Raw genomic sequence first — 12304 nt, forward strand, 5'->3', positions numbered from 1 at the left:
CATTCTCAGAATATGCCTTCTTGGAAATATCCGAATATTCTCCATGGAAGTCCTATAAATCTAACTTTTTCTTTATGCATTAATATTTATAATAAAGAGCATGACTCATCCCACGTGGTTTACTACTAAGCATGAAATAAGTCTGGAAATTGTTTAAATGCTGAGTTTTACTTTTATTTCAGAAGCCAAAGCACCGAAAGAGGAGGCTGCCAAGCCAAAAGTTCCCATCACAGGTAAGATTCATTTCCCTGTACCTGAGTTGTAACCTTTCGCTCTGGGAAACTTTACATTCAAGGGAAACTTTCTGTAAGAGGGGGAAAAAATTCAAAATTTACATCAATCTTTATGACTTCTAATTGATTCTGCAAAAACTAGTATGTCCTCTGATATTGCAACTAATATACCTCTAATAGTATTCAAGTGGGTCATACATATATAAAATATATACTTTAGCATAATAAACCCTATAAGTTCCTAGTTTCATTCTTCATATACATGATATTTATACATGACAGATAAAATACTTAGACGCTAATCTGGACATTATATATTTGGCTTTAAAACTTGAGAACACGAAGAGCGTTTATTATTCATGGATTCCTTATGCCACCTCATTTTCTTTCTGAAAGAAAGCAGGATAACTTCAGTTGACCTTTCAGTTGCCTAGTCTTCTTGTCTTCTGGTCACTCTATCACTGGTTTCATCCAGCAGACAGCCAGATATGCACTTTCTGACCCTTATGGAAATGCCAATTCAACTTTTAATTTTATTTTGAATTAGGTGTAGCCAAAAAGACTCCTTCACCAATAGAAGCTGAAAGGAAAAAGTTAAGACCAGGAAGTGGTGGAGAGAAACCGCCTGCCGAAGCTCCGTTCACCTACCAGCTGAAGGCTGTGCCACTGAAGTTTGTGAAAGAAATCAAAGACATTGTTTTGACTGAAGCAGAGTCAGTTGGCTCTTCTGCAATCTTTGAGTGTTTAGTCTCCCCCTCCACTGCAGTTACAAGCTGGATGAAAGATGGTAGCAATATCCGTGAGAGCCCAAAGCACAGATTCATCGCTGATGGGAAAGACAGAAAGCTGCATATCATTGATGTTCAGCTTTCTGATGCTGGCGAATACACCTGTGTTTTACGTCTGGGAAATAAGGAAAAGACCTCCACTGCGAAACTGATTGTCGAAGGTAATTTCCAGTCTTATGAATATGGTCTGTATTAAACTTTAACACAGTAAACCTCAATAGCAACTTTTACTGTCACTTTAGACAAAACCTCTTATTTCCAAGTTTTATTTCATTGAAAAGATTGTACATATTGAAAAGTCTCTGCAGATTCTCAATACCACAATTCTCCACAGAACTTCCTGTGCGTTTTGTAAAAACGCTTGAAGAGGAAGTCACAGTGGTCAAAGGACAGCCATTGTACTTGAGCTGCGAGTTAAATAAAGAACGTGATGTGGTCTGGAGGAAGGATGGCAAGATTGTGGTGGAGAAACCCGGCAAAATTGTGCCCAGCATCATTGGCTTGATGCGGGCCCTGACCATCAATGATGCAGATGACTCCGACGCAGGGACGTACACAGTGACTGTGGAAAACGCCAACAACCTGGAGTGCTCATCCTGCGTGAAAGTAGTAGGTTAGTACTTGGCTGGGAAATTTAGTTCTACTTATTATTATATTAAGAAAAGAGAAGAGAGAATTTTATTTCCCAGTATCAGGATATCAGTAGTCTTATACCTTATCTAAGGGGGGGAATATCAAATCATAACAGATTAATCATGTCCAGTTTTGAGAATTTTTTCCTATTTCTGAAATTTACCAAGGAAGTTATTTGTATTACTTGTTCAGATCATAATTATCTTTCTGACCTCACTGTCATACAGAAGTCATTAGAGACTGGCTGGTGAAACCCATCCGAGATCAGCATGTGAAACCCAAGGGGACAGCTGTTTTCACCTGTGTCATAGCAAAGGATACTCCAAACATTAAGTGGTTCAAAGGATATGATGAAATCCCCTTGGAACCAACTGATAAGACTGAGATAGTAAGAGATGGAAATCATATACACCTCAAAATTAAGAATGCTATGCCAGAAGATATTGATGAATATTCAGTGGAAATTGAAGGGAAAAGATGCTCTGCAAAGCTGACACTTGGAGGTATAAAAATCTTACCTTTTATTTTCAAAGATAAGTGTTGTATATGAACCTGAGGCAAAACAATGTACATACACACACACACACACACACACACACACACACACACAAAAGCATCTTTAGGTTGTTGAAAGCCTTATGGTATTTCATCGTTTACCAATACAGATCGTGAAGTTGAATTGCTTAAACCAATAGAGGATGTTACCATTTATGAGAAAGAAAGTGCAAGCTTTGAAGCAGAAATCTCAGAGGCAGACATTCCCGGAGAGTGGAAACTGAAGGGAGAACTTCTAAGACCCTCACCTGTGAGTAATTTCTAATTTTAAGTTGTTAGTCATATACACAAATGAACCTATCTACAAAACAGAAACAGACTTGCAGACATAGAGAACAGACTTGCCAAGGGGGAGGCAAGATTGGGGAGGGATGGATTGGGAGTTTGGCATTAGCAGATACAAACTATTACATATAGAATGGTTAAACAACAAGGTCCTACTGTATAGCACAGGGAACTATATTCAATATCCTGTGATAAACCAGAATGGAAAAGAACATTAAAGAACGTATACATATGTATAACTGAATCACTTTACTGTACAGCAGAAACTAACACAACATTGTAAATCAACTATACATCAATAAAAATAAAATAAGTTGTTAGTCATATAAAATAACTACATTCTATAATCAGGTTTGACGTTCAGATTTGGTTCAGTAATGATGGAGTTACTTCCAGCTTCTGAAGTGTCAAAGAGGGGAAGAAATTTGATGCATTATTTGTGGACAGCTCAGCAATTTTTAAAAAATTTTATGACAAAACACTTTTCCTTATTTTTATTAGTAGTATTACAGTTATTTTTATGACTCTGTAGAAATCTGTATCTGAAACATTCTATCTCATTCAAATGCTAACTAAAACTGCCATTTTTCAGACGTGTGAAATCAAGGCAGATGGTGGCAAACGCTTCTTGACTCTGCTCAAAGTCAAACTGGACCAGGCCGGTGAAGTTCTTTACCAGGCACTTAATGCAGTCACGACTGCCATTCTGACAGTGAAAGGTATTGGCCTTTAGAACTCGTGGAGTGTGCTCAACTTCATCTTATAGTTCTCTGCATTCTGAAAAACCTCATTCTTAATGTTTGATTTTCAGAAATCGAACTTGACTTTGCCGTGCCCCTGAATGATGTCACGGTCCCAGAAAAGCGACAGGCTCGATTTGAATGTGTCCTCACTCGAGAGGCAAATGTTATATGGTCTAAAGGGCCTGATATAATCAAGTCATCTGACAAGTTTGATATCATTGCTGATGGAAAGAAACACATTCTTGTCATCAATAATTCTCAGTTTGATGATGAAGGGGTCTATACTGCTGAAGTGGAGGGCAAGAAGACCTCAGCAAGATTATTTGTTACAGGTGAGAGCTGGTGAGATCTGCCTCTAACACCCCATAGTTAGGCACATGAGTATCTGACTTTAAAGACAGAACACCAAGTTCTAACAGCTGTAAGTGACCATCGGCCCCATGACTTTATTTTCACATTGCCATCAAAACAACCCCCCTAATTTTTTTTTTAATGGAGGAGAGCTTCATTTGAAAAGGTGACTCAGTAAATGCCATGTGAAAGAGATTCTTTCTACCAGACAGATTAGAGTGGAATATTTCTGAACTAAATTGTATTTCTGAGCCTATTACCTTGCATTGCAGGTATAAGATTGAAATTCATATCACCTCTTGAAGATCAAACAGTGAAAGAAGGTGAAACAGCAACTTTTGTCTGTGAACTTTCTCATGAAAAAATGCACGTCGTCTGGTTCAAAAATGATGTCAAACTCCACACAAGCAGAACTGTACTCATCTCATCGGAGGGCAAGCTTCACAAGCTGGAAATGAGAGAAGTGACACCGGATGATATATCCCAGATCAAAGCTCAGGTTAAGGACCTGAGCTCCACAGCAAATCTGAAGGTCTTAGGTATATGTGACCAACTATAACCAAAGATCCAGTTTTTGGATGGTGGGAGTGGGTAATAGTTAAACATTTTGCAACCTGTAACTCTTTAATTACCTTTCATTTTCACGTTCTTCTGATCATCTGCTGAATGTCTTTTACAGAGGCCGATCCCTACTTCACTATGAAATTACATGATAAGACTGGAGTCGAGAAGGATGAGATTATTCTGAAGTGTGAAGTGAGCAAAGATGTGCCAGTGAAATGGTTTAAAGACGGGGAAGAGATTGTACCTTCACCCAAATACTCTATCAAGGCAGATGGCCTGCGCCGCATCTTAAAAATCAAACAGGCAAAACTGAAAGACAAAGGCGAATACATGTGTGACTGTGGCACAGACAAGACAAAAGCAAATGTCACTGTTGAGGGTGAGTTGCGTAAAATTGTTAAATGTACCCTATCTGAACCTGCAGTTTATTTGTTCAGTCATTCGAACAAAAGTCTGTATAATTTCAGCCCAACTAATAAAAGTGGAAAAACCTCTGTATGGAGTAGAAGTGTTTGTGGGTGAAACAGCTCGCTTTGAAATCGAACTTTCTGAACCAGACGTCCATGGCCAGTGGAAATTAAAAGGAGAGCCTTTAACTGCTTCCCCTGTAAGTCACAGTGATCTGATCACACAGGTGGGGGGCTTGCTTGGTTGTTGGTGAGAAATGATACATTTCTGGTATGAAAGCTCTCGATTATTTGCAGGGATAACCAGAGATGAAAATGATGTTCTCCTTTCTCTTTCCTCCTAACCTCACTCCAAACAGAACTGTGAAATCATTGAAGACGGGAAGAAGCATATTCTGGTCCTTTATAACTGCCAGCTGGATATGACAGGCGAGGTCTCCTTCCAAGCCGCCAACGCTAAATCTGCAGCCAATCTGAAAGTGAAAGGTACACTCCACCTGCCAGCCACCCTTCTGTATTTTCTTTGCCAGGCTTCCTTATGGGGCCCAGAATTGATGAATGGAATCATATTCTGGCTTCATTCACACCCTCTTCTTTTTTCAGAATTGCCACTTATCTTCATCACGCCTCTCAGTGATGTTAAAGTCTTTGAGAAAGATGAGGCTAAGTTTGAGTGTGAAGTATCCAGGGAGCCCAAAACATACCGTTGGCTGAAAGGAACCCAGGAAATCACAGGTGATGACAAAACTGAGCTTATTAAGGATGGCACTAGGCATTCGCTGGTGATCAAATCTGCTGCTTTTGAAGATGAAGCAAAATACATATTTGAAGCTGAAGATAAGCACACAAGTGGCAAACTGATCATTGAAGGTAAACAGTTTTATCAGATAGGCCAACTTTAATTGCTTTTTTTTTTTTTTTGCTTTTATATATCCTCCTTTAAGGACTGGAATTAATAAGGGTTTAATAAGGGTTTTTTTTTTCTTTTCTTGATAGGAATCCGACTCAAATTCCTCACCCCACTCAAGGATGTAACAGCCAAAGAGAGGGAAAGTGCTGTGTTTACTGTGGAGCTGTCCCATGATAACATTCGTGTTCGCTGGTTCAAGAACGACCAGCGCCTGCATACCAGCAAGTTGGTCTCAATGCATGATGAAGGGAAAACCCATTCCATCACATTCAGAGACCTCTCTATTGATGACACCTCTCAAATTAAAGTAGAAGCTATGGGTTTAAGTTCAGAAGCCAAACTCACTGTGCTAGGTAGGTGCTTTTTTTTTCGATTTAATTTTATTGCATTCAATTCATCAGAACTTTGTGGAGTATCTACTATATAAAATTCTTTCAAGGGTTATATTGCATGAAAGCAACACCTATCCTTAAGAAACTATCACATATATTATTAGGCTTGTTTCTCAAATGCTTTTACCTAAAAATATGAGGATTTTAAAGGGATAGACTCTGGCTCACAGAATAGCCATCTCAAATCAGAATTAAAACTCAGTTAATTATTGAGCCCTGTCATGTTTAAAATAGGAATATAAACACTTCTTCTCCCCTCACTTTATCAAAATTATTTCAGAAAAATGTTTTTCAAGTCCCTAGGAATCACAGAACTTACATTCATAAAGCTCATTGTTTTTCCTGGGCCCTTAATATTAGGCAGATTATATATAAAGTCTAACATATATAGAAACTATCAAAGGCAAACAATTGATATAAGAAAGACTAATAATGTGAATCTGAAAGCTTACAGGTAAACGAGGCATAAGAGATTTGCTAAGAAATTAAAAATTCATCTGAATAATGAAGGAACACATAATTAGGTTTGAAGCTAAATTTCATTGTGTCTTTCAAACTACTGTTAATAAAATACTTCAAAATATAATATAGATGGATTAGATTTTGATAAATCCCAGGCATTGATTCTGTTTCTAACTTTTAGAGAACTTTTGAACATAAACATGTTAAATGTTTGTGGAAGCATGGTGCAATTTCTAAACATACCCAGACCTCTGTGAGCTGCCCCTTAAACTCTCCAAGAGACTGTCATCTCCTTAAGTGGTTAATAAAAGTTTTTCACTTACACTTTACTTGCAGAGGGAGATCCATACTTTACAGGAAAGCTTCAAGATTACACTGGCACAGAGAAAAGTGAAGTGATTCTGCAGTGTGAAATTAGCAAAGCAGGTGCACCGGTGAAATGGTTTAAAGATGGACAGGAGATAAAGCCATCTAAAAATGCTGTTATTAAGGCAGACGGCAAGAAGCGCATGCTAATCCTAAAGAAAGCCTTGAAATCAGATATTGGACAGTACACCTGTGACTGTGGGACAGATAAGACCTCAGGAAAGCTTGAGATTGAGGGTAAGGAAATTGCCACGAGTTTCACTCTTGAAGCTGTTGGAGTTATTTCTGCCAGAGGCCAATGACACATGCTGACCCTGCACTTTTTCTAGATCGGGAAATTAAACTGGTGCGACCCCTGTACAGCGTGGAGGTGATGGAGACTGAGACGGCCCGCTTTGAAACCGAAATCTCGGAAGATGATATCCACGCCAACTGGAAACTCAAGGGAGAGGCACTACTCCAAACACCTGTAAGGCTATTTCTGAACTTGTCAACACCTAGAGGAGCTGTATGAAATAGAAAAGGACAGGAGAAAAGTCAGACTGCATGCAAGGCATTTAAAACATATCAGGTTCTTTACCAGACCTCAAACCAAAGAGAGCTATTAGGGTCTATGAATGGGCTTGGACAGGTACACTTGCAGTATTTTTGATCCAGCTCAGTGGTATGAGGCTGTAGATATTCTGTGATGCTGCTAGTTGGTTCAAAATGATGTGGCTAAAATAAACACTGCCTTCATGAATAATATTTGTTAGCTTTCTTTCACAAAACTCAAAATTATATAGTCGCCTCACCAGTTATTTGTAAATTCCTTTAATTAAGATATTATATCCTCAGAAAAAAATACCAAAGAAGATGACTTCCTACGAAAATTTTTCTTTCTTTGGGTACAGGAGTGTGAGATCAAGGAAGAAGGCAAAATGCACTTCCTTATTTTGCACAACTGCCGACTGGACCAGACCGGTGGGGTAGATTTCCAAGCTGCCAATGTTAAATCTAGTGCCCACCTCCGAGTAAAACGTAAGTGTTATGTGTTTCTGCTGAAAACAAATTGTATAGTTCTGCAGCAAATGGATGTGAGTGAAATTAATTGGATTTATTCAATTACTTAGAAAACATTATTAAAGTATAGAAACTGGCTTTCTTGTACTTACTTTTTGTCATCCTCATACAACTGTGGTTCAGATTCTAAAGTTTTGGAAATTTCACTGACCTTGCCATTTGAACAAAAGAAAATTAAGTCAGAATCTCCCACTTCGTAATTCTTTCACTCAAAGTAGATAGTCATAGAAAAAGAATCTAACTCAGAACACTTAAAGACCCTTAAAGAAATCCTTCAAGTGGCTGTACAAGTATAGCACCATAAAGAAAAACTTTGCTGTGTGGGCATTTCAGACTCATTTCAGGCTAACATTTTTGGAAGGTGCAAAAGTGTTTATGGGTTGGGCAGGCTATGACATTGAGCGGCCCTTGTCCTCTCCCAATCAGAGGCTTGGTTATTTTGGAAGTCGCATACCTTCCGTAGCAAGAGGAACTTGACGCCCGGCACAGAGACAGATGCAGCACTAATTTCCTGCTGACCTTGTATATATCAGAACGAAAGGGCCCCTACAGATACCCACTCTCAGGCCACTAGCTCTCCCCTTCTGGGCACCAAGGGGCCATGTTCACATGGGAGTGAGAACAGTGGGCAGTCCTGTGGCTCTTTCCTTCTTGAAGAAAGCAACCAGGGAGATTAATAACTAAATCTGTATTTATCCTTTTGGAATTACAAAATGAGTCACCCAAAGCTTTTTCCTTCCTCTCGCAAAGCACGAGTCATTGGTCTTCTGAGGCCTCTGAAGGATGTCACAGTGACTGCAGGAGAAACAGCCACCTTCCACTGCGAGCTGTCTTATGAGGATATCCCAGTGGAATGGTACCTCAGAGGGAAGAAACTAGAGCCCAGCGATAAGGTAAGAAGCAGGAGTGCGGTTGCCTTGCCTTGCTCTTCCTTTTCCCTCAGTTCTTTCATCCTCACGTGTGTGTTCCTTGTTCTTTGCTTCCCTACATCCGTCTCCCTTTCCCTTTCTTTTCCCTACTCAAGCCTGATTTCTGCTGAAGTTGTAAAGCAGATTCTTCTCATTTTTGTTGGGTTTAACCTGATGATATTTTTACTGAAATGGAAATTAACATTTTAAGTACGATCAAGTTTTAGGTTTTTGAAGAAAAGGCAAACGCTCATTAGCTATCAGTGACAGTTTAATTCATCGAAAGACAGGAAGGATCAAAAAGGCTTTCTGATTCGATGCGTGCTAACGAGGGTACAGATTTAAGTTTTATGGCTAATTCTCTCCATGCTATCTAGTGTTGTGCATATTAGAAGATTAAGAGGAGAGGATGGAAATTCCATTTCAGGCAGTGGATCAAGTAGTTGAGATAACTTCTGGGCAGATATCTGCTCTTCAAGCATTTCTCCAAAGCTATTTTTAACCCTCAAGTGCTTTGAGCTGTGCCAATTCTGGAATGCAAGTGGACTATTTAAAGTGCAACGGATGGTGCTGGCAAGAAAGAAGGGCTCTGTGATTACCCACATGTATGAACAAATATACTTTAAGAAGTTTTAGGGAATAACTAGCTTCTGGTGTTACCCCAAATTTCACCCGTAAGGAAAAACCAGAGTGATTATTCAGATAGGCCCAAAATACAGTTTACCCAAATTGAGCTCTGTATTTTGCCCCCTAAGACAATGTGTGTGTCTAAATTATCTTTATAATTCACCATTAATTTTGAATTCTTGAAATAAAATTATAGAAAATGCCCAACGTGGGTTGGAAAGAAAGGACAGGGTATTCCATTGTTCTCTGTCAGTTTTTTTTCAATATTTTTAGAAAGAGTATCAAATGTGTCATCAAGCTCTCAGTTTAAATCAAGCTGTTAAGAATTATAGGAACGTAATTTAAAAGGGATTCAGTTTAACAAAGAGCCACAACGTTGATTAAAGTATTAGAAGGAAAATGCCTTTGAACAACTGCTCTCAAACAAACAAACAAAAAACTAGTATTCTGCCAAAGTGATTGAAGGGTGATTCAGTTAACAGTCATCTGAGAGATAAAATCTGCCTGCTATACTGACAATAACGACCAGTTGATCTCCTTTGTTACCAAGGATAGAAAAAGCAGCCATATGTTCAAATTGCAGCAAGAGAATTAAGTTTAATATGAGGAAACTGTCCTCACCGTGAGGTCTTCTAAATACTGACCTGGGTGATGGAAGCATCTCCACCTTCAAGTTTGCTTTTGAAAAATATACATTTGTCCAATTAAGTGTGGTTTAACTGCTTTCATGTCTAAAGGCAGAGACTTGGTTGACTTCAAAATCCTTTCTAGATCTATAAAGACATGATTTGAATAAAGGAACACTGCTTAAGGACAAATGATATTATTCTTCTGCTACTAAATATTTTTTGCTCAAATTAAGAGCTTTTATTAAAGATCAGTCATTATTTCTAATGTAAAAACTGTACTATTTTATTTTATTTTTTACTTTTTAAAATTTTTATTGAAGTATAGTTGATTTACCATGTTGTGTTAGTTTCAGGTGTACAGCAAAGTGAATCTGTTATACACATACATATATCCACTCTTTTTTAGATTCTTTTTCCATATAGGCCATTACAGAGTATTGAGTAGAGTTCCCTGTGCTATACAGGTCATTATTAGTTATCTATTTTATTTATAGTAGTGTATATAAAAACTATGCTATTTGAAATTAAAATGTAGACTCCTAAAAATCTGAGTTACATTTCTTTTACTAAAATACACACACACACACACACACATTTATCTTATTGTCACGGAACTTTTTTCTCAGGTTAGAAAGGATCACCTTACTATAATTCTGTTGGGCCTTTTTGTGTCTCTCTTGGCATAGGAATTTTAATCTTTTACTTTAGCCACCTAAAATACTTCAGCCTTTTGTGAACTTGCTCGTATATTATTAAAAGTCTCTTTTTATAAAGAACTGAAATAGAAACTGTGAAATAAAGTCATTTTACTACATTTTGCAGGTTTTGTTTAAATTAAGTCTATCAGAACAAACTAGCTATTATCAATTTAATTCAGGCCTTTCATCTTCACTTTGGTATAGTTTTTGGAGGCTAAACATTCTGTAACCAAACAAAAACACATTATTAGAATAGAAAATCAAAAGAGAAAATTTCAGAAATGAGTTGTGGTTTTTTCTACCCCCTTGGCCATCAGTCCAGGAAAAGACTGCTAAGTCCTAAATGGCCATTGAGAATTTTGTATTTAAACTTTAATAGCTTGGTCACAGTCATAATGCCTATTGTATTATAGTAATAAGCTTCCATTATAAGTTAACAATATTTTAAAGGAATAATCTCTAACATTATCTTTACATAATCTACCACAAAATCTTCAGCATTCATATTATTGTTTTATTTTTATTTATAAGGTAGCTGTTAGTTTTTTGCCCCTTAACATAATCAGTGTATACTGTATATGAGCTATTTCCTAAGAACCACTGTGTTCTGAGTAACAGAATATTCTAGAGTAGCCTCAGAGGAATTTCAATGATAAAACAACATGTTAACACATAAGACATATCTGTTGGTGGATTAGAACCTGAGATACGTTTTAAAATAGCCCTAAATTACAGTCCAAATTTTAAATTCAAAATTTATATTGAAACGTCATCACAGAAACAATTTTTGTCCCATTCAAGCACCATGTCCTTGAATAAGTAGCTGTGTTCCTACGACATATCTTAATTACCTCCTCCTACTTATTTTCCCTTATTATGTTTTTGGCTTTCTCAATTATTAAGGTAGTTATATTAATAACCATGCCCAGCTCTTCACTAAGGAAAAACCTTTATATGAAATTTTATTCCCGACTCTTTTTTTTACACCAGCATAATAAACAGTTCCACTGCTGAAAAATTTTGACATTATTCTTAACTGTAAGTGAACTCTGAAGCAAAGTCGATCTGTATGACAGGGCACAGTGTCTTATGGAATTTGGGATGGTAGAACTAGAAGAACCTCCAATTGTCTTATAATTTACTGTCAGGATGGCCCTGTCTGTAGCCTGATTTTCAATTGCACATGCCACAATTATGGGACCTAAAGGCAGCCCATATCAAGGCAGTGTATTCTTTTATTGTTTTTTAATTAATTAACTTATTATTTATTTTTGGCTGCATTGGGTCTTCGTTGCTGCGTGTGGCCTTCTCTAGTTGCAGCGAGCGGGGGCTACTCCCTGTTGAGGTGTGAGGGCTTCTCATTGCAGTGGCTTCTCTTGTTGCGGAGCTTGGGCTCTAGGCGCGCGGGCTTCAGTAGTTGCAGCTTGTGGGCTCTAGAGTGCAGGCTCAGTAGTTGTGACACACGGGCCTAGTTGCTCCGCGGCATGTGGGATCTTCCCGAACCAGGGCACGAACATGTGTCCCCTGCATTGGCAGGTGGATTCCTAACCACTGCGCCACCAGGGAAGCCCAAGGCAGTGTATTCTTTTTGACAATTCATTTTCCTACAGTCTATACCCCTTCAAACCACCTAAGGTTGCATTTACAACAAGAATTTATCATCCAAATATTAACGGTAATGGCAGCATTTG

The 12304-nt window shown here is 38.1% G+C and overlaps 1 protein-coding gene across 19 annotated transcripts in view; it reads left to right on the top strand.

Annotated features, from left to right (window-relative positions):
- Positions 1-12304, top strand: part of TTN (titin) — a 287195-nt gene that overhangs the window by 173739 nt on the left and 101152 nt on the right. For all 19 annotated transcript variants that reach the window (XM_060152562.1, XM_060152541.1, XM_060152543.1 and 16 more), the window contains 17 exons: positions 183-233; positions 781-1182; positions 1356-1634; positions 1882-2157; positions 2320-2459; positions 3087-3213; positions 3306-3569; positions 3861-4127; positions 4268-4531; positions 4620-4759; positions 4919-5045; positions 5163-5429; positions 5556-5822; positions 6660-6926; positions 7019-7158; positions 7583-7709; positions 8502-8644. In XM_060152562.1, the coding sequence (XP_060008545.1) occupies positions 183-233; positions 781-1182; positions 1356-1634; positions 1882-2157; positions 2320-2459; positions 3087-3213; positions 3306-3569; positions 3861-4127; positions 4268-4531; positions 4620-4759; positions 4919-5045; positions 5163-5429; positions 5556-5822; positions 6660-6926; positions 7019-7158; positions 7583-7709; positions 8502-8644 (3548 nt within the window). The remainder of the gene's footprint in view (positions 1-182; positions 234-780; positions 1183-1355; positions 1635-1881; positions 2158-2319; positions 2460-3086; positions 3214-3305; positions 3570-3860; positions 4128-4267; positions 4532-4619; positions 4760-4918; positions 5046-5162; positions 5430-5555; positions 5823-6659; positions 6927-7018; positions 7159-7582; positions 7710-8501; positions 8645-12304) is intronic.

This window comes from Lagenorhynchus albirostris, chromosome 6 (genome assembly GCF_949774975.1).
Source record: "Lagenorhynchus albirostris chromosome 6, mLagAlb1.1, whole genome shotgun sequence".
In the NCBI taxonomy this organism is placed as follows: domain Eukaryota; kingdom Metazoa; phylum Chordata; class Mammalia; order Artiodactyla; family Delphinidae; genus Lagenorhynchus; species Lagenorhynchus albirostris.